Source organism: Trichechus manatus, unplaced genomic scaffold (genome assembly GCF_000243295.1).
Source record: "Trichechus manatus latirostris isolate Lorelei unplaced genomic scaffold, TriManLat1.0 scaffold00148, whole genome shotgun sequence".
NCBI classification, from domain to species: domain Eukaryota; kingdom Metazoa; phylum Chordata; class Mammalia; order Sirenia; family Trichechidae; genus Trichechus; species Trichechus manatus.
In genome coordinates, this window is record NW_004444084.1 from 3,276,445 (window position 1) to 3,300,014 (window position 23,570).

Here is a 23,570-nt window from a genome sequence, read left to right on the forward strand (position 1 = left end):
CAGGCTTTGGCTGCTGTCTAGAACGCCGTTCCGATCCCTTTAAAGGTGGGGTTCATGACGGAGGATGCGGGGGAAGAAGGCGGGAGCAGAGGCTGGAGAGTCTCGGTTGACATAGTAACTCTTCAGCTCCGTTTCCCTCTCAGGCTCCGTTGTCACCCGCGGCCCCGCCTGTGCTCTCGGTGGAGAGCAGTGGCCGCCTCCTCGCTGGGTCCCCTCGGCCTTACACGCTCTGGTTAAAGCTCCTGTTCCGCCCCCTAAGTGGTGGCTTCTTCCCGGGCAGCGGGGGAGCCACTTGCGGAGCCCAGACCGCCGGGCGTCCCCACCCCCTGCTGAATCTCGTCCCCTGGGCATCCGTCTGCCCCGGGCCAGTACAGCGGGCGAGAGGACCCTCCGCGCCAGACCCCCATCGCCGGATTCCGGCTGGAACTGCGGAGGCTCCTCCCCTGAGAACGGGACCCAGGCCAGTCCCGCGTTCCCACCATGAACCAGAGCCCGGCGTTCGGGCCCCGGAGGGGAGGCTCTCTCCCCGCCGCGGCCGGGGCCGGGGCGCGGCGCAACGAGAGCCAGGACTATCTGCTCATGGACTCGGAGCTGGGAGACGACGGCTGCTCGCAGCCCCCCTGTGACTACTACCCTTGCTTGTAAGTGCGGGCTCCGCGGGCGGGCGGCGCGGGCGAGCCGCGGGGAGCTGTGCGCTTGCAGTAGTGGGCGTACGAGGGTCGGCGCGGGCGAGTCTCAACACGCACGGGTGCCTGAGAGTGCCGGTGGTAGTAGGTCCGCGCGAGTGTAGGTTGGTGCCCGAGTGAAGGGATGGGTGCGCGCCGGTCTGGGTTTGCCCTTGATGAGTACGCCTGGATATGTTTGCCCCCAAGAGTCTGAGACGGCCAAGTGCTCGGGCCCGCAGGTGATCAGCTATCTGGTCAATTTTTTCGACCCAGATGTCACTCCGCGCCACTCAAAGAGACCCAGTGTCGCTGCGCAAAAGGCATACTCCGGGCAAGAGACTGTTTCGAATCGGCGTCCCCGTGACTCTTACACCATGCGGGAGAGCTGACTCTAAGGGGTCCTTGGTGCCGCCTCGGTGCGTCCGGGAAACAAGGGAGCCCGTGCGCCCGGCAGTCTACACGCTCTGCCAGCCTTGGCCCTTCATGTGGCGCGCACGGGTCCACGACCCGCCGAACAACCGGAAAGTTGGAAGATGCGCGTGGGACTGGGTGGTCCTGGCTAGTGGTCGCTGGAACATCCTCTCCCTCGGTCCCGGGCGTTGAGGTTGAGACGGAGAACCTCTAGGCTTCTGCGCCGGTGGCGCGAATCTTTTACTAAGGGAGACAAGTCTGTTATGGGCGCAGGCGGGGAGACTTGCGAACTGTAGAACGACAGGGTGCTTTGTAGTGGACTTCAGGTACTTACGACACTTTAAGAGTCTGCTTTTTTTGGGGGAGGGGTGGATGGTGGAGGGTGGAAAAGGGAAGAAAAAAGCCTCCCCTCCTCCACAGGCGTGTGACTACACGTGCAGCTGGCAGATAGCGTTTCTCTCCGCTTTACCCCTTTACTTAATTGGGTAGTCAAGTTTCTTGACTGGTCACAGCCATCCACTGTCGTTTCCCGAGGAAAGCATTTCTCAGCTCTCCAAACAGCTCTAGGGGGAGGAGAGTTCCGCTTCATGGACCCTTATGATGACTGGGTGGGCCTTACGGGTACCGGCCAGGGCTGTTGGAGCCAAGGGCCGCCGCGGTTCCCTTTCAAAGTAAGAGCTGAACCTCAGGAAACAAAACGTATATTTTCCCCCCAAGATAAAAGACAAAAGTTGGAACTGGCTCCATTCATCCGAGGCCTATAGACTTTTAAAACATTGGCTATAGCTTACTTTCCCTCCCCCCCCCCTTTTTAAAACAATTGAGATGTTTGCATACCATAAAAGTCCTCTTTAAAAGTGGATAATTCAGCGGTTTTTAGTAAATACAGAGAATTATGCAACGATCACCAGTATGTATAGAATTCAGAACATTTGCATGTTCACTTCAAGAAAAAACCTGGCCCTAAGGTTAAATTAGAAAACATTTCTATTTCTCATAGTACAGGGCTTCGCAGACTTTAATTGGCATAAGGTCACCGAGGGATCTTGATAAATGCAGACCCTAATTCAGATTTTAGGTACAGCTGGAGATTCTCCATTTCTAACAATCTCTCAAATGATGTTGATGCTGCTTGTCCGTGGTCCACACTAGAGTAGCAAGGAGACAGATGATAAGAAAAAATAACAATAGAAAAATTAATCAGTCTTGGGTATTCTTAATGCAGCCATTTTCGAATTTGCTTTGTTGGAGGCTATATATTTAAAATTTAGATGGAGTTTTTTTACTGGCTAAGACTTTAGATCTAAGCTTGAAAGTTTTATGTTAGGTAAAGTTACCTGCAGGCTAAATTAAACAACTTAAAAAAGCTATACCCCTTTTTAAAAATGGACACAATCTTTTCTATTTTTATTACCAGATCACCCTGTAAACAGTAGTTACTGTGTTTGTGGGAAAAATAATTTGATTTAAACAATTGTGGTTATAAATTAGTAACGATAGAGAAATATAGTCAGAATTCCAAGTTGTACTGAAAACTTTTCGCCACTGCCTTCTTCAAATGCAGTTTACTGCCAAATTGATGTATCTAGTTTTTTACATTATCTGCTATTTAGAGAGTAAGCTTTTTTTTCTTTAGTTCAGCAAATCCAGACCACTTTTAATAGATGGACCTGAACGGCAGAGAGATGAACAGAAATACTTTACTGCGCTTTTAGTTGATAATGAGTACCCCTGTTTCATGTTGGCTGAACCATACTAAATTTAAGAGTGGACTAAGTCCCAGAATCAGAGTTTAGTCTTGTCTGAGTCTGTTATCCCCAAAAGATTCTATAATTATTTTTCATGCACTGTTTTCTCTGGCAAGGTGGTCTTTTTTTCCTTCCCAGTTTAATAATCAAGTAACAAAAAATGTAGCCAATGAACAACAGTACTTTACACCTATGATTTATGAGAATGAACTAAAGAAAATTATTTCTCTGGTAGAGAACATAAATAAGTCCTTGCATATGCTTTTGAGATTGTGATTTAAACAATTTCATATCTTGTTGCGAAGTGGGAGGTGTAGTATTCGTGCCAGTGGCAATCACTAGTAGACTTTAGGTACATGTATTGGCAATTTCCCAAACTTGAGATTTTTCTTTATAACAGCCTAAATTTTTGTAAGTTGTCATTTTTGTGGGATAAATTCTATGACTCTTACCAAAAAAAAAAAAAGAAAAAAATACTGTTCCAGAGTTTACTGATGTAGAAAGATCTTTACACATATTCATGTAGTTTTATTGCTGAAAATTATGGTAAGTTAACTTGTTTGAGAGCGATTAAATATTCTCAGGTCTTAATAGCGTAAGTCATAACATTTGGAAATGGTGTTTAGAAAAATATTCAAATTTTCTTTTTTTGGTCAACTTTTCACCTGGAAATCAGTTAATCATTCTGTTGTGATCAATTTGCAGTGGTCATTAGCAAGATATGGTCCATGTCCTGCCAAGATCCCAGTGGGTATATCAGAGAGTTTCTTCATTTACTTAGAAAATATGTTTCTAGTCATCACTTTTGAACAAGAGGAAGAATCCTGAATATAAAAAAAAAATATCAAGAGTTTCTACATTCTCAACATCTGAAAAACAGTCCAGCTAAATTTTCTTCTTGGGAAGTACTGATTAAGTAATTATGAATAATGAAGCAGTAAACTGTTTCTAAACTAAAGTTTTAGCAACACAGTAGACCGAGATTATCTAAAAAGCTTATGTTTACAAATATCTAGGAATACTGGATAAAATATTAAAAATGATTTTAAAACATTACCCAGTTTTACAAAAAATAAAGGGAGTTACTATGTGCCCAGAGCAAAGAAGTAAAAGCCCAAGTGTAGACTGAACTGATGCTGTGGTTGGCTTTGAAAGTTAAGGTTCTCAGTAACTCTCAAGATGTTGGAGGCTGTTGTCCATATGGAGAAAGAAGCTAAGGTCTTTGTCCCAGATGAGACAGAAAGTTGGAACCAAGACATTCCTACTCCTGTAAAGACCGTTAAAATAGGACCTTTATTTTAATGAAAAGTTAGGCTAGAAAAATATGCCCACCAGCCAGAGTGAGAAAAAGAAACATTAATATGAGGAAAAGCAGTCTTCTCCTAGGAATTCCATTCCTTGGACTGCATGGTTTTTATTTGTTTTGTTTTGTTTTTTGTTGTTGTTTTGTTTTAACACTACCTAAGTGACCTAGAAATCCTCTAAGGAATCCTCAAATCCTTAGAGTATGGACTCAGGCCTATGAGTCATTAAATTATTGTATATTTCTTACCTCTCCCTCACTTTTGCCTCCAGATGTCTGGCATATATGTCTGTGAAAGCTGAAAAATACCCCTGAGGCTCCCAGAAAAGTAAAACACAGTACCACCAAAGAATAGTACCAACCATGTAGACTGTCAAAGATTTTTAGTAAAAAGTAAACCCTGCTAAATATATGCTCACTATAGTAAATGACAAAACATACAAGGAAACAGTCAGCCATGAATGAGAGTCAGCAGATCATACAAACCGTGAGAGTTAGCGTAAGACATAACAGCAGTCTTGGATCCTTAAGAAGTTATGTTGTGGATGGAATTCTGTCCCCCCAAAATATGTGTTCTAAACCCTAACTCCCTATACCTGTGGATGTAATCCTATTTGGAATAGAGTTTCTTTGTTTTGTTAATGAGGCCATATCAGTATAGGGTGTTTCTTAAACCAATCACTTTTGTGATATAAAAGAGCAGATTAGGTATAGAAGAAAGAAGCAGGAATGGGGAAAGATAGATGCCACGTGGAAATCACCAAGAAACCAAGGAAGAGAAGCTGAAAGAGACAAGGACTTTCCCACAGGGCAGATGAGAGAGCCTTGTCCTAGAGCTGGTGCCCTGAATTCATACTTCTAGCCTCCTGAACTGTAAGAAAATAAATTTCTGTTGTTAAAGCCACCACTTGTGATATTTTTGTTACAGCGGCACTAGTTAACTAAGATAAGATAACAGCATGGAAGAGAATATAAGTATGTATAAAAGGTCAATATGAAGGAAGAAATCAAACCCTAAGAACAGAACAAGACTTATTTAAAACAACAAATGTTCTAATAACTAGAACATCAATAAATAAAAATTGTAATTATTGAAATAAAAAAACTCAATGGAAGAGTTAAACAGCAGGTTAGGCATAGCATAATTAAAGATAATGCCCAGCATGCAATATAGAGACATAAAGAAATGGAAAATATAAAAAATATTGAGTCATGGAATGAGAAGCTAGGATTTCCAGAAGGATAGAATACAGAGAATGGGAGAGGGGCAACATTTGAACAGATGATGGGTGATAATTTTCCAGAAATGATGAATTCTCATGTTCAAGAAGTATAATTATTAGTGAGATACAGAAAAATAAACCTAGTTTTAAACATACCATATTGAAATTGCAGAACACCAAAGAGGAAGTATTAAAAATGAATAAAATAAAAGGGATTTACACCAGTAAGTTTTAAAATTTAAATTACTTAAAGTAGAAATGTACTCATAATGTATTTTGATATTTAGTTATGTAGTATGTAGCTTGTAAGAACTGTTTTTTCTTTTACATAAAATTATTGTTTCTGCTGTCATTATTAACACAGTGTTTTATACAAAGTAGGTGTTTGCTGATAGGATGTCTTTAAACATAGATATCACTTATTTGACATGACCAGAAAAAAAAAAAAAAAGACTTTTTAAATAAGTCATGGATCCACTAAAAAATTGGTTTACTTCACAAAGTAATAAATGTTGGAGACCTTGTGGAGAGACTAGAATACTTATACACTGCTGGAGGGAATGTAAAATGGTACAACCTCTTGGGAAATCGATTTGGCGCTTCCTTAAAAAGCTAGAAATAGAAGTACCACACGATGCAGCTATCCTACTCATTGGAATATGTCCTAGAGAAATAAGAGCCATCATACGAATACATATATTCACACTCATGTTCATTGCAGCACTGTTCACAATAGCAAAAATATGGAAACAACCTAGGTGCCCATCAACAGAAGAATGGATAAACAAATTATGGTATATCCACACAATGGAATACTATGCAACGATAAAGAACAACGATGAATCCGTGAAACACCTTATAACTTGGAGGAATCTGGAAGGCATTACGCTGAGTGAATTTAGTCAGTCACAAAAGGACAAATATTGTATAAGACCACTATCATAAGAACTCAAGAAAAGGTTTAAACACAGAAGAAAACATTTGTTGATGGTTATAAGGGTGAGGAGGGAGGGAGAGGGTTATTCACTAACTAGATAGTAGACAAGAATTATCTTAGGTGAAGTGAAGGTCAGCACATACTACAGGGGAAGTCAGCACAACTGGACTAAACCAAAGCTAAGAAGTATCCTGAATACAACCAAACACTTCGAGGGACAGAATAGTAGAGGCAGAGGTCTGGGGACCATGCTTTCGGGGGACATCTAGGTCAATTGGTCAATAACAAAGTTTATTAAGAAAATATTCTGCATCCTACTTTGGTGAGTGGCGTCTGAGGTCTTAAAAGCTAGTGAGCCGCCATCTAAGATGCATCAATTGGTCCCAACCCACCTGGAGTAAAGGAGAATGAAGAACACCAAAGTCACAAGGAAAGCATTAGCCCAAGAGACAGAATGGGCCACATAAACAGGAGACTGCAACAGCTTGAGACCAGAAGAACTAGATGGTTCCCGCCTACCACCAGTGACCGCCCTGACGGGGAACACAATAGAGAGTCCCTGTTGGAGCAGGAAGAAAGTGGGGTGCAGAACTCAAATTCTAGTGAAAAGACCAGACTTAATAATGGTCTGACTGAGACTGGAGGAACCCCAGAGAGCATGGCCCCTGGACTCTCTGTCAACCCAGCACTAAAACCATTCCCGAGGCCACTCTTCAGTCAAAGATTAGACTGGATTATGGGACATAAAATGATACTAGTGAAGAGTTTGCTCTTAGCTCAGGTAGATACATGAGACTAAATGGGCAGCTCCTGTCCGGAGGTGAGATGAGAATGCAGAGAGGGTTAGGAGCTGGTTGAATGGACATGGGATATCAGGGGTGGAAAGGAGGAATGTGCTGTCACAGTATAGGGAGAGCAATTAAGGTCACATAACAGAGTATGTATAAATTTTTGTATGAGAGACTAACTTAAATTGTAAACTTTCACTTAAAGTACGATAAAATAAAATAAAAAAATATTGATTTACTTCGGGAGGATTTTATTTTACCCATTCATGAAACCTAGGATTCACTCAGATTTGAAGCCCTTGATTTAAAAGAATCAACCTAAGGTTGAAGACCACAGATAAATAAGACAAATCCAGCCTTCTTTTCTTCAGGTAAAATAAGCTCAGTCAGTTGAACACATTTCCTCATAGATAAGGGAATGAAAAATTCAGACCTTAGGCTAGAAAATTTTTTCTGTCATTATGTGCTGATAGAACACATTCCTCTCTTAAAGAAGTTTAAGATTGAAGTAAGAATATGGACTTAGGCCTGTGAATCACATTAAATTATTATTGGCTTATTATCTCTTCTTCATCTTTGCCTTCATATGTCTGATATATGTCTGTTCCAGCATCAGTTACACTATTTTTACAGTTATTTATGTATCTCTTTTCCCCTGTTCAACTGTAAGCCTCCAGAAGTGTGGTTATCCTTCATCACCCTACTCTTGGCAGCGTTTCTAGCAAATAGAAGGTATTCGTTAATTTATTCTTCAGCAAAGACGTGATCGTTTTCCTCAATATTTATCCTAATAAGGAATAAAGTGGTGCTGGTTCTTTTAATGCAATAGCATCTGGGTCCTCTAAGTTAGGTAGAAGAATGAGTTCCACATCCACATCTTATATTCCAGCTCCCTGTCCACTGCAGTTCACCTCCTGGGGAATCTCTCAGTAATCGCTACTGTCACTGCTATGAAGCTTTCCTTTTATCCCTCTAGCCAGTGTCCTCCTTTAAAGTTGTCTATACACACCCGAGATGAGGCTGTATCTTTACCAAAACCATTTGCCATCGACCCCATATGTGTTAGAGTAGAACTGTATTCCACAGGGTTTTCAATGGCTGATTTTTCTGAAGTAGATTGCCAGACCTTTCTTCCAGGGTGCCTCTTGGTGGACTTGAACCTCCAGCTTTTCGGTTAGCAGCCAAGTGCATCAACTGTTTGCACCACCCAGTGACTCCCGTATCTTTACCAAAACCCGTTGCCGTTGAATTGATTCTGACTCATAGCAACCCCATAGGATACACTAGAACTGCCCCGTAGTGTTTCTAAGTGTTTCTTTCTCCCGCAGAGCGGCCAGTGAGTTCGAACCACCAAGCTTTCAATCAGCAGCCAAGTGCTTAACCACTGCACCACCAGGGCTCCTTGTATCTTTACCAGGACCTGTTAAACGCTTGGAGATAACCAAAGAGAATTAATATACAGACGAAACTCTTGGCTGGCTATAACTGCTCATCCAGTTCATTTACGGAGCCTTCTAAGGCCTGACCCCTGCCGAGCCCCAAGACTTGACCAGCTGGCAGAGACATTCTTCTTTCCCATCCTCAGACCATCCTCAATCAAACCATCCCTTTAGAGTCTAGCCCAGACAGACAAAGGACTCCCCTCTTTTTCTCCTGTTTAAAATCTGCTTTTCAAACTCCGTTTCTTTTTTTGTGGTCTCCTACTTTCCTAGATGATTGACATTAGGTATGTCCCCTCCATTAAAGAAAGACCCTACCACTTACAGAAGTGCAGCTTTACTCTCTGACCCCAAAGGGGCAGTCACATCAGAACATGACAGCCGAGGAACAGTATAAAAGATTTCCAAATAAATTCAAGGGGCTCATTTTCTTACAAGAACATACTTATCAAACAATAAATAAAATCAATCGAAGAGAGCACGTGTTATCTCATGATGTCTTATACATAGGTAGGAGTTTAGAATTCAGAGAGAACTCTAGTATCTGTTATGTCCTTCTAAATAACATCTAAGAACCTGGACCTTGGTTAAGGGTTTGCAGTTTGGAAACTACTCTCAGAGGGAAAAGCAAGGGTGGCAATCACCTTTGGAAACCCTGCCCTGCTCCATTTAGGAATCAGCATTTTCCCGAGACACTTGGATTAACGGTAAGTTTCTTGTAAGTAATCTCTTCAGAGTTCTGTGTTATGTGTGACAGAAACCAGGTAAACTCACCTGGCTTGAAGTAATCAACATCCCTTGGTAACAGATGTTATCATGAAACATTTTTTGGAGGGATCAGCATGCTAGGTTGTGGAGTTATTGCCAGATGTGCTTAAATGCCCACATTTATTCTGTAACCGCGTGTTTGTTTATGGCTAGGAAGACATTACATAAATTTTTTGTAGACAGTTATGTTCCTTGAGTTATGAGAAGTAACTGCATAAGGCAATTCATCTTTGCCTCTTGGAGAGTAAAAATCATAAAAGGAAAACAGTTTCTTGAGTCTATTCTTGTTTTTCTCTCTCTCTCATATAAAATGCTAAATATAATTGGATCCAGTTGGATATAATTACCATTTGTGATTGCTCTTTAACAATCTTCTACTAGTTTTCTATACATGGGAAAGTGCTCATCTATATGCCAAATTTCAATTAAACTGTGGCATCTAAAATTTGGTATGCTGTTCAAGGCTCTTGAAGCCATTGGAATGAACGTGAATTTAAGTCAATGTGAACTGAATCACATTTCTTGTAGAATGTCGGTTTGTTTAGAGCAGCACATCAAAATAAGTGTTACAGATATCCAAACAACATATATGACTGGGACATACCTGTTCTCTACTTAATTCAGGTAACCCAGCCAAGACAAAGAGGAGAAACAGTGTTAAAAGGAACTATTTCCATTTCAATGCAGTTTGCTGTTTCTCTGTAGGACTCTTCCAAAACATTTACATATATTTGAGAGGACTAACATTTTTTGAATACGTATTCGGTAGCAGGTCCTTTGCTAGTTGTCATACAAATACGTTTGCTCCTCAGAGCAGCCCCTTGGGGTGGCTTTTTTTTTTTTAAATATCCACTTTATAAATGCCAATGGTGAAAGTTAGAGATGTTAAGCAACAGGTTACACAGCCAGCAAGTTGTTTTCAAGTGGGCAAAAACCTATACATGTCAGATAGTGCAAGCTGGGACTCACGAACAGAAGAGCCGGCAGGCTGCAGCGTTACCTACCCTCTCAGCATCCCATGTAATCAAGCCTGGCCAGCCTTAGCTGGATGCAAGGTGGGTGGTGCTCCTGGAGAGCACACTTACTCATCACTCCTGCTTCTCTCCCTTTCCATAGGTACTTGGGGAGCCACAGGTCGGCTCCGATCCACTGAACCAAGATTCCTTGTGCTGTGCTCATTGTATCTCAGCCATGTTGCAGGTTGCAAGGGAAAAGACAGAAAGAAAAGTTTATGAATGGCAGCAACAATTGTGCTCAGCATCCCTACCTTCTCTTTCCATTGAAATCTTAATTACCCGGGAAGGGTGAGCCTTATATTTCATTTCTTCTTTTTATTTATTTATTATTATTTTTAAATAATATTTTATTAGGTTTAGGTGAAAGTTTACACAGCACATTAGGTTCCCATTTAACAATTTATGCACAAACTATTCAGTGATACTGGTTACATTTTTCACAATGCGTCATCATTCTCATTTATTCTGCTCTGGTTGTACCATTTCCAGTACTCTAGTTTCCCTGCCCCCTTACATTCGCATCTTTGCTTTAGAATAATTTTTGACAATTTGGTCTCATATAGATGGTTTTTTTAAAGGAGCTCATTACTCATGGATGATATTCTTTATGAACCAGTCTGTTATTTAGCTAAAAGGTGACCTCAAGGGATAATTTCAGTTTAAGATTTAAAGAGTATCTCAGGGTGGTAGTCTTGGAGAGTTCTTTAGTCTCAACCGGTCCAGTAAGTCTGGACTTTTTAAGAATTTGAGTTCTATTTCACATTTTTCTTCCATTCTGTCAGGATCCATCTGTTGTGGCCTGCTCTGAATGCTCAGTAGTGGTAGCCAGGCACCATCTAGTTCTTCTGGTCTCAGGATAGATGAGGCCATGGTTCATGTAGACTATTAGTCCTGTAGACTGCTTTCTTCCCTGAGTCTTTGGTTTCCCTTTCTCTTTTGTTCTGGATGAGTAGAGACCAATAGTTATATCTCAGATGGCCACTCACAAGCTTTTAAGACCCCAGACACTACTTACCACATTGGGATGTAGAACATAAGCTGTATGAACTATATTATGCCAATTAAATAAGTTGTCCCACAAGCCTATGGTCCTAAGCCCTCACACCCAGAAAACCAATCTCGTGAGATGTGGTTACGTCTAAGAAGTATCCGTAACTCTGTTCCCTATGTGACTTATTATATATATGGATATATATGGATGCACACAAATACCTGTATGTACATATGCCTATAAATACATCTATCTGTGCTCACATATGTACCCACATATTCATATCATACACATATGTGCCTATATACATATTTGTGTAACAACACACTTTTTTTTATTGTTATTGGTGTTATTTCAAAATTATGTTTGTCATATCCTTTACCAAAAATGTTCTTTTCTCTTCTGCACTTCTTAGTGACATCATTTACTTTGGTCAAGCTGTGTCTACTCCACCCACATTCAGTACTACCTTTCCCATCACCAAAAATAACAAGTGTCTACTGTCTCAAGAGCGCTTCCCCCTCTCTCCCTTCTGCCCATCCCTTACTTCTCTCACTAATTCATTCATCTATTTTTTAATTCATTTCTGTTGACCTTATATGATTATGTCCTGTAATGATAAAAATAATAGCTAACGTTTATTGGGGGCTTTGATGTGCTAGGCTCTCCTTTAAGTACTTCATAGGTATTAACTCATTTAATCCTTATAACAAACCTATGTGATATGTACTTTTATAATTTTACTGACTAAAAAAAAAAAAAAAACCACAACAAAGAGAGGTTAAGTGACTTACCAAAGGTTACATAGCTAGTAGCTGGCAGAGATGAGAAAAAAGGAGATTTCATCTTATCACTTATTTCAATCAGCAGTGTAAAAAAATAGGATTTGAAAAACTGACAATCTTTGTCTCCAAAGGAAGACTATGAATGTACCAAAACAAAGTAGTCTGTAGATTACTTACTGATTCTACCAAATGAGCCACAAACTGATCAAGACTCTAAAGATTATCAGAGACAAAACTTTCTTTTACTTTTAATTCTATCATGTGGATGGAATTGCTTCTATGATAACACAATGCAGTTTTATCAAAGAGACTTACCTGACACAAATGAGAGTGTGAAACTGGAGATAATATTGCAGGATTGGAATAATTTCTTTAAAAAACATTTTGTATGACATCTGTCTGAATGTATATATTGCTAGAAATCAATACAGTATGTATAATCATGTTAAGATTGATCGCCTATTCAAGGCAAATTTCATGTTTCATTTTCATTTACAGCAGCTCAGGTTTGCAGCACAAAGAACATTTTGTCCTAACATGTAGTGGGTCAGCACAAAACCCTTGCTCAAAACTGGCAAGAGTTTTTTTCCATGGGAATTACTAACAAAATTATCTTGACAGTTATATTAAGAATTGGAAATGACATGATTTCTAAAGCTATTTAAAAAAAATTTTTTTTTAGAAAGTCACGTTGTTATAGATAAAAACTAATTTTTATTATTATAATGTTAGCTTCCTTGAAATAGAATTTTGCATTGCATAGGTTGAAGGGTGGTTGTTGTTTTTGTTAGGTGCCTTTGAGTCAGTTCTGACTCATAGCGACCCTATGTGCAAGGGAACGAAACACTGCCTGGTCTTGCACCACGCCCACAGTCGCTGTTATACTTGAGCTCATTGTTGCAGCCACTGTGTCAGTCCATCTTGTTGAGGGTCTTCCTCTTTTTTGCTGACCCTCTACTTTACCAAGCATGATGTCCTTCTCCAAGGACTGATTCCTCTTGACAACGTCCAAAGTATGTAAGACATAGTCTCGCCATCCTTCCTTCTAAGGAGCATTCTGGTTATACTTCTTCCAAGACAGATTGGTTCGTTCTTTTGGAAGTCCATGGTATATTCAGTATTCTTTGCCAGCACAACACCACAATTCAAACGTGTCAATTCTTCTTCTGTCTTCCTTATTCATTGTCTTGGTTATCTAGTGCTGCTATAACAGATACACCACAAGTGGATGGCTTTAACAAACAGAAATTTATTTCTTCACAGAAAGTAAGCTAAAAGTCCGAATTCAGGGTGTCAGCTCCAGCTTTCTCTCTCCATTAGCCTTCTCATCAACCTTCCCCCAGACTAGAACTTCTCCACTCAGGGACCCCAGGTCCAAAGGATACGCTCTGCTCCTGGCACCACTTTCTTGATGGTATGAGGTCCCCAACTCTCTGCTTGCTTTCCTTTCCTTTCATCTCTTGTAAGATAAAAGGTTGTGCAGCCCACAGCCCGCAGAAACTCCCTTTACATTGGATCAGGGATGTGACCAGGGTAAGGGTGGTGTTACAATCCCACCCTAATCCTCTTTAGCATAAAATTACAATCACAATATGGAGGACAATCACACAGTACTGAGAATCATGGCCTAACCAAGTTGACCCATATTTGACACATATTTTTGGGGGACACAATTTAATCCATGACATTCATTGTCCAGCTTTCCCGTGCATATGATGTGATTGAAAATACCATGGCTTGGGTCAGGCGCACCTTAGTCTTCAAGGTGACACCTTTGCTTTTCAACACTTTAAAAGGTCTTTTGCAGCAGATTTGCTCAGTGCAGTACATCTTTTGATTTCTTGATTCTTGCTTCCATGGGTGTTGATTGTGGATCCAAGTAAAATGAAATCCTTGATAATTTCAATCTTTTCTCCATTTATCATGATATTGCTTGTTGGTCCAGTTGTGAGGATTTTTGTTTTCTTTATGTTGAGGTGTAATCTGTACTGAAGGCTGTGGTCTTTGATCTTCATCAGTAAGTACTTCAAGTCCTCTTCACTTTCAGCAAGCAAGGTATCATCTGCATAACGCAGGTTGTTAATGAGTCTTCCTCCAATCCTGATGCCCTGTTCTTCTTCTTATAGTCCAGCTTCTCGGATTATTTACTCAGCATACGGATTGAATAGGTATGGTGAAAGGATACAACCCTGACACACCTTTCCTGACTTTAAACGATGCAGTATCCCCTTGTTCTGTCCAAACAACTGCCTCTTGATCTATGTACAGGTTCCTCATGAGCACAATCAAGTGTTCTGGAATTCCAGTTCTTTGCAATGGTATCCATAATTTGTTATGATCCACACAGTGGAATGCCTTTGCATAGTCAATATAACACAGGTAAACATCTTTCTGGTATTCTCTGCTTTCAGCCAGGATCCATCTGACATCAGCAATGATATCCCTGGTTCCAAGTCCTCTTTGGAGTCCAGCTTGAATTTCTGGCAGTTCCCTATCGATATACTGCTGCAGCCACTTTTGAATGCTCTTCAGCAAAACTTTACTTATGTGTGATATTAATGATATTGTTCAATAATTTCTGCATTCGGTTGGATCATCTTTCTTTGGAATAGGCATAAATATGGATCTCTTCCAGTCAGTTGGCCAGGTAGTTATCTTCCAAATTTCTTGGCATAGACAAATGGGCACTTTCAGCACTGCATCCGTTTATTGAAACATCTCAATTGATATTTCGTCAATTCCTGGAGCCTTGTTTTCTGCCAATGCCTTCAGTGCAGCTTGGACTTCTTCCTTCAGTATCATTGGTTCCTGATCATATGCTACCTCTTGAAATGGTTAAGCATCGACCAATTCTTTTTGGTATAATGATTCTGTATATTCTTTCTATCTTCTTTTGATGCTTCCTCTGTCATTTAATGTTTTCCCCCTAGAATCCTTCACTATTGCAACTCGAGACTCGTATTTTTCTTCAGTTCTTTCAGCTTGAGAAATGCTGAGCGTGTTCTTCCCTTTTGTTTTTCTATCTCCAGCTCTTTGCACATGTCATTATAGTGCTTTACTTTATCTTCTGGAGCCGCCCTTTGAAATCTTCTGTACAGTTCTTTTACTTCATCACTTCTTCCTTTTGCTTTAGCTACTCAACGTTCAAGAGCAAGTTTCAGAGTCTCTTCTGACATCCATTTTGGTCTTTTCTTTCTGTTTTTTCTTTTTAATGACCTCTTGCTTTCTTCATGTATGAAGTCCTTGATGTCATTCCACAACTCATCTGGTCTTTGTATGTTAGTGTTCAATGCATCAAATCTATTCTTGAGATGGTCTCTAAATTCAGGTGGGATATAGTCAAGGTTGTACTTTGGCTCTTGTGGACTTGTTATAATTTTCTTCAGCTTCAACTTGAACTTGCATATGAGCAATTGATGGTCTGTTCTGCAGTCGGCCACGGCCTTGTTCTGACTGATGATATTGAGCTTTTCCATCTTCTCTTTCCACACATGTAGTTGGCCTGATTTCTGTATATTCCATCTTGTGAGGTCCATGTGTATAATTGGAGTTTATGTTGGTGAAAAAGGTATTTGCAATGAAGAAGTCATTGGTCTTGCAAAATTCTATCATGGGATCTCCGGCATCGTTTCTATCACCAAGGCTATATTTTCCAAATACCGATTCTTCTTCTTTGTTTTCAACTTTCGCATTCCAATCACCAGTAATTATCAATGCATCCTGATTGCATGTTTGATCAATTTCAGACTGCAGAAGCTGGTAACAATCTTCAATTTCTTCATCTTTGACCTTAGTGGTTGGTGTGTAAATTTGAATAATAGTCATATTAACTGGTCTTCCTGGTAGGCATATGGATATCATCCTATCACTGACAGCATTGTAATTTAGGATAGATCTTGAAATGTTCTTTTTGACGAATGCAACGCCATTCCTCTTCAAGATATCATTCCCGGCATAGTAGACCATATGATTGTCTGACTGAAAATGGCCAATACCAGTCCATTTCAGCTCACTAATGCCTAAGATATCGATGTTACACGTTCCATTTCATTTTTGATGATTTCCAATTTTCCTAGATTCATACTTCATACGTTCCATGTTCTGATTATTAATGGATGTTCGCAGCTGTTTCTTCTTGTTTTGACTCACGCCACGTCAACAGGTGAAGGTCCCGAAAGCTTGACTCCATCCACGTCATTAAGGTCGACTCTACTTTGAGGAGGCAGCTCTTCCCCAGTCGTCTTCTGAGTGCCTTACAACCTAGGGGCCCATCTTCCGGCACTATATCAGACAATGTTCTGCTGCTATTCATAAGTTTTTCACTGGCTAATTCTTTTCAGAAGTAGACTGCCGAGTCCTTCTTTCTAGTCTGTCTTAGTCTGGAAGCTTCACTGAAACCTGTCCGTCATGGGTGACCCTGCTGGTATCTGAATCCAGTTGCATAGCTTCCAGCATCACAGCAACACACAAGCCCCCACGGTACAATAAACTGACAGACACGTGGGAATGAAGGGTGGTAGTGGTAACTGAATGGCTGATCCTTGGGTAATGTGAGAATCCCTGTTACCACCCAGTGGAGTGGTTTCTGCAGGAATCCTTTTTTTGAGGGGCTTCAGGACGAGACAGTGTATTCTATCCTGAAGAACTAAGTAATTTCATTCAACAAATATTTGTTTATGCTCCTTCTATGTACCAGGCACCATGTTTAGGAACAGTGAACACCAGATTTCATCAAGTCTAAGCTTCTATTCATTGTAACCTACTCTGATATATATATTTTTTATAATTTATCTTATTTTTATTGTTATTGCTGAGAATATATACAGCAGAACATTCTCCCTCTCCTTTTCCAAGTTGTTCCTTTCCCATTAACATAAACTCACTGCCCCATAAGTTTCCTATACAGTCTTTTGAGTTGCTGAATTTGATCCCATATAAATGATTTTGAAAGAACATGATGCTCAAGGCAGACATTCTTTACTAGTGCAGCTAAACTATTGTTTGCTTTTAAGAAGACTTCAGGGGATATTTTTGGCTTAAGGTTTAAAGATAATCTCAGGGCAACAGTTTCAGGGATTCATCCAGCTTCAGTGGTTCCAGGAAGTCTGAATTCCATGAGAATTTGAAATTCTGTTCTGCATTTTCTCCCTTTTGGTCAGGATTCTTCTACAGAATATCTGATCAAAATGTTTAGTAATGGTAGCCGCTTCCCTAATATTTTATGTTCCTTTAAGAAATCTATTGAAATATCTCTTTATAGTTAATTAGATATATATTAGAATCGTATGTCACTGTTATACACATATAAAAAGGAAAATATAAGCAAAATTAATTTGTTAAGTTATTCCTACATCTCGTTCACATTCAGGAATGGACTCTCTTCATTCACTCTTCAACCCAGAATCTTCAGTGTTCATGTTTTTCCATATGGTATTGTCCTCTGTGCCAAAAAAAACACTGGTGATGCATTTCATTAAGGAGCCCAAAGAATTCATGATATATCAAAAAGCTTTTGGTGCTAAGCAATTTAACTGTAATTATATAGAAATACCTATATTGACTAATAGTTCCAGAATGTTGCTAAACAAATCTGATTCACCTCTGCTCTTTACGTACTCTCTGCCCTCCCTAACTCACATGTACACAAGCACAGACATACCCACACACATTTATTCCTTAGGTTTGTAAGGAATGTTTCACAACTATTTCCAGGATTTATTTTCAAGCAACTGAAACTTTGGATGCCACTGCTTTTAATGCTTGTACGTGCACTGGCAATAAAAACTGTTGCAGTATTGACTGACACCTGACTCATAGCGATTACAAGATGGCTTAGATAATAAGATAAACTCCAATTCCAAAGAAGTTAAAATGGGAGAAACGTGTGTCTTAGAGTCAATGAAATATGGCATTCAGTGTGCTAGAATTAGAGTAAATGGGAGAGAAAGATTACAAGGGAAATAATATTTTTTATGATCTAATTAGAATTTAATAGATTTGGAGTTCATTCTCCAGCAGACTTTTAAACACAGGGAAGACCATGCCACTCTTCTGCTTTATTTACATTAGCTTATTTGATCCTCAGAGCAAACCTGTGTAGTAGGTAATATCATTTCCTTTTGTAAATAAGGAAACAGAAGTTCAAAAAAGTAAAATAACTTGCCCAGGAACTTACGGCGCTTAAGTATCTGAGCCAGTTTGAACCAGATTTGACTGTGTTGTTTGTTGGTTTGTTTTGACCCTTGTAGTTCTGTACTGGAGCCCTGGTTGCTAACCAAAAGGTTGGCAGTTCGAATCCACCAGCTGGTCCTTGGAAACCCTATGGGGCAGTTCTTTTTATCCTGTAGGGTTGCTATGAGTTGGAATCGACTCAATGGCAATGGGTTTAGTTCTACACCACTTCCCCTCCAGTAGAATGATAGCTCCAAGAGGATAGGGATTTAGTCTGTAAACAGTGGCTAGCATTTGGCAGAGACTCAGTAAATATTTGTTGGCTGAATAAATCAATGCCTCTCTCATACAAATTATTTCAGTGGATTGACCTTAGCTCTAAAATTTTTTACTCTAGGGGCTCTATACGCTATTGCTAGACTTTGTCTTTTGGGCACTATGTTTGCATATTAGCCCTTTCAGAAACATTACAGGATTAGAGTTTTATATTCTTGTAGCTCAGATTATTTGATGAATTTTTGATAGCTCTCTTCGTACACTCTTCAGCCCAAAATCTTCATCCCTAAAATGGTGCTGTTCAGTATTTTTTAATAATCCTACAAACAAGAAAATATTAACACAAAAAATTTCTTTCTCATGTCATTTTAATAGAACACCCATGGGAATATTTGATTTGATTTTATTAAAATGGCAAGAGAAAAGGTACTTGAATTTTTATTTAATTTAACTTGAAATGATTTGTGAATACCAAACTTCCTGAGATCCAAGCTCATTATTTAAGAAAAATCTTAAATATTTAAATGAAGTACCCAACTTAAAATCAAGAAAGCAGGGAAAAAATGGTTAAGTGCAAATGATCTAAAAGTTACAAATTATTGATAATAAAAGTTTTATTTGGACCAACTTGTACCTGGGCAGAACTTAGTCAAAGTCATTTAGTAGATTTGCATTGTATTCTGTTTTCTAGAAATTAGGCCAATTATTTTCAAATTGGATGATAGTTCCTCTTATGCCCAGATGGACTTAGAAGTTAACCCCATTTCTTACTCACAAGGGTCTGATACAACCTGCATGAGAAAATCATAGAGAGATATATTACTGAAGTAAGAGAGTTGCACATTAAATGATGTGATCACAGAGAAAATATTAGGAACCTCTTGTCTAAACATGTATGCCAAGTGATGTGGATTAAAACATGTTTAAATCAATGGTTTCCAAATCTAGCTATGTATCAGAATCATCTGGATGATTTTGAAAAATTTAGGGTCCCTAAGCCTTACTAGAGTTCAACTGAATCAGGATTTCTGGAGGTAGAACCTAGGAACCCACATTTTTTAAATTTCCCCAGATAATTCTAATATGCATCAGTTTTGAAAACCTATTGCTTCAGCTATTTTAGATTCACTATGAAAACCATAGTTAGAAAACAGACCTAATTACAGTCAAGAAAACCATTACTATGTATTTATTCACACAAATTCACACAAATATGAGATTAAAAATTCCTTTTTCTAACTAGGATCCAATGACCAGATGTTATCAGAAAATTGGGAAATAGTATATTTTAACTAAGCAAATGCCCATTAAATACCTACTGTATGAAAGATAGCAGCCCTGGTGGCACAGTGGTTAAGAGCTTGGCTGCTAACCAAAAGGTCGGCAGTTTGAATCCACCAGCTGCTCCTTGGAAATCCTATTGGGCAGTTCTACTCTGTCTTATAGGGTCACTATGAGTCAAAATCTACTCAGTGGCAGTGCTTTTCTTTTTTTTTTTTTAGTATTTAAAAGGTAAAGGACCCCTGGTAGCACAGTATGTTTCTTAAATAAAAACATAACAGTGATTTCATATTTAAACTAGGGAATAAAGGAATTTGTTTGACTTTTATTTTTATCTAAATGTTGACCTTCTTCCTCATTGAGAGTCTCAGTATAATGTCAAATTCTGTAGTTTCAGAAAATATAGAGGAAGTTTATCCTATGTCAAATCACTCAAGATTTTATGGAGCAAAATTCCCTCAAAGGGTGAAAATTCTGCTATTAAAGAAACTTCTTATCATTTAATTATGTTTTTCTCCCATGAATATTATGAGGTTTTAAAGAATACTTGTTTTGAAATTGTACCTCCAACAATATAGTGGACTAGATAATCTTGGAGGTCATCCTAACATTAAAAAAAAAAAAATAGATTCTTCATAAGGCATAAGTTATATTTCTGTGCTTGCAAGAAGTAATGGAAATCTTCAACCCAATACCTGAATATACATATGCACACACATATACACAAGCGGTAGGCTGATGTCAAAGCAGTAGTGAGCAGTGAGCTCTCTTGAAAGACAGAGTTTCTTAAGACCATGATGATAAGACTATGACTTATACCTAAGACTCCTCAATTAATCCCTGGTCCTTGGGTTATCTACAAATCTGTGCCCTTTCATTATGAATTCATATTTATGTTAAATACACAAAAAAACAGCCATCGTAAGTGAGAATCAGTAGAAAGAAAAAACAAGATATTAAATCTCCAAGGGCTTCAACATATGGAGTAAAGATAAAGAACATAAAATAACTTTGCATGAATTGTATAAAGAAATAAAAGATGGGATCCCCAAAATGAACAAGAAAAGGAAACTATAAAAAATGAGCAACCATATTTGAAAATAAACAAAACCAAGAAATACAACTTGCAGAAATAAAAATATATAATTTAAAAAAATCAATGGATTAGAGTTATTTGTGGAAGATTTTCTAAACTATTGATTTTTTTAAATTATACATTTTTAAATTATATTGTTCATTTGTGGAAGATTGTAAACCCTGGTGGCATAGTGGTTAAGTGCTATGGCTGCTAACAAAAAGGTCGGCAGTTTGAATCTACCGGGCTCTCCTTAGAAACGCTATGGGACAGTTCTTCTCTATCTTATAGGGTCGCTATGAGTCAGAATTGACTCAAATAGCAGCGGGTTTGGTTTTGGTTTTGGTGTGAGATTAGACACAGCTGAAGAGAGAATTAGTGAACTCGAAGATAGAAACTAGAAGTTTTTCAGAATGCAGCACAGAGAGATAAGAAATGTAAAATATGAGAGAGGTTATGAAATATGGAGGCTAAAATAGGAAAGACTAGCTTACATATAATCAAAGTCCCATAAGCAAAGAATAAAGGGAATGTAATTGAGGAAATAATTGGGAAAATAATGGCTGAGTACTTTATCAAAATTGATGAAAGACATGAAGCTATAGACAGAGGAGGCATAACATATACCAGACAGGATAAATAAATAGAAATCCACACCTACATACAAGGAAGTGAAATTGAATTGCCAAATTCATTAAAAATATCTTATAAACAACCAGAGAGAAAAATACAGATGAACTATCAAGGAAAGACATTTTTTTTTTCCAGCAAATTTCTCAACAGCAATAATGGGAGACAGAAGATAATAGACTAATAAATTAAAAGTCATGTTAAAATTGTGTACTCAGCAACATTCTCTTTCAAGGAAGAGGTTAAAATAAAGTCATGTCAGGAAAATTAAAACTAAAGAATTTATCACCAACGTTGTTGTTGTGGTTGTTAAGTGCCATTAAGTTGGTTCCAATTCATAGTGACCCTATGTGCAACAGAATGAAATACTTCCCAGTCCCACACCATCCTCATAATTGTTGCTATGCTTGACCCCATTTTTGCAGCCACTGTGTGAATCCATCTTGTTGATAGTCTTTCTCTTTTTTGCTGACTCCCTACCTTACCAAGCATGACATCCTTCTCCAGGGATTGGCCCCTCCTAATAACACGTCCAAGGTATATGAGATGAAGTCTTGCCATCCTCACTTCCAAAGAGCACTCTGGCTGTACTTCTTCCAAGACAGACTTGTTTGTTCTTCTGGCAGTCCATGGTATATTCAATGTTCTTCACCAATATCAAAATTCAAAGCCGTCAATTCTTCTTCAGTCTTCCTTATTCATTGTCTAGCTTTCGCAAGCATGTGAGGCGATTGAAAACACCCTGGCTTGGGGTCAGGCGCACCTTAGTCCTCAAAGTGACATCCTTGTTTTTCAACACTTTAAAGAGGTCTTTTGCAGCAGATTTTCCCAATGCAGTGCGTCCTTTGATTTCTTGACTGCTGCTTTCATGGGTGTTGATTGTAGATCCAAGTAAAAGGACATTCTTGACAACTTCAATCTTTTCTCCATTTATCATGATGTTGCTTATTGGTCCAGTTGTGTGAATTTTTGTTTTCTTTATGTCATCAGTAAGTGCTTCAAGTCCTCTTCACTTTCAGCAAGCAAGTTTGTGTCATCTGCATATTACTGGATGTTAATGAATCTTCCTCCAATCCTGATGCCCCGTTCTTCTTCATATAGTCCAGCCTCTTGGATTAGTTGCTCAGCATACAGACTGAATAAGTATGGTGAAAGGATACAACCCTGATGCACACTTTTCCTGACTTTAAACCAGGCAGTGTCACCTTATTCTGTTCTAACGACTGCCTCTTGGTCTAAGTACAGGTTCCTCATGAGTACAATTAAGTGTTCTGGAATTCCCATTCTTCACAATGTTATCAATAATTTTTTATGATCCACACAGTCGAATGCCTTTGCATAGTCAATAAAATACAGGTAAACATCTTTCTGGTATTCTCTGCTTTCAGCTAAGATCCTTCTGACATCAGCAATGACATCCCTCTTTCCATGTCCTCTTCTGAGTCCAGTTTAAATTTCTGACAGTTCCCTGTCAATGTAGTGCTTCAATCATTATTTTAGTTAACTTCAGCAAAATTTGACTTGCGTGGGATACTAATGATACTGTTGGATAATTTCCACATTCTGTTGGATCGCCATTCTTTGGAATGGGCACAAATAAGGATCCCTTCTAGTTGGTTGGCCAGGTAGCTCTCAACATACCTACACTAAATGAACTTGTAAAAGATGTACGTTACTTCAGAAAGATGGAAAAATTATCCTAGGAAGAAGGCTGAAATACAAAAAGAATGGTGAGCAATGAAATTGATAAATAGGTAGGTAAATTTAAATAAATATTGTATATTTAAATAAATATAGTATGATAATAATGCCTAATTTGTGGGTTAAAAAAGAGGACAGACTAAAATACTGAACAATACCAAGTAAGCTGGTAGGAAGTTATCAGACTTAAAAAATTCTAGGAGTTCTGGCAAAATGGCGCTCTAGGCAGAAGCACCACGCCGTCCGTCCACAGCAAAGATCCGAAAAACTAAGCCGAACAGAGAATACAACAATCCTGAAACCCTAAAACATCAAATGAAGAGATAAGGAACTCAGCCAAGCACCAAATGGAGTGAGAAAAC

The 23,570-nt window shown here is 39.0% G+C and overlaps 1 protein-coding gene across 2 annotated transcripts in view; it reads left to right on the forward strand.

Annotated features, from left to right (window-relative positions):
* Nucleotides 1-416: 416 nt before the first annotated feature.
* Nucleotides 417-23,570, forward strand: part of TRPC6 (transient receptor potential cation channel subfamily C member 6) — a 140,230-nt gene continuing 117,076 nt past the window's right edge. Inside the window, exon 1 of one of the 2 annotated variants that reach the window (XM_004385868.1) lies at nucleotides 417-641. In XM_004385868.1, coding sequence (XP_004385925.1) covers nucleotides 481-641 — 161 coding nt within the window. In that variant the 5' untranslated portion in view covers nucleotides 417-480. The remainder of the gene's footprint in view (nucleotides 642-23,570) is intronic. The other variant, XM_023740129.1, reaches the window with a different exon arrangement.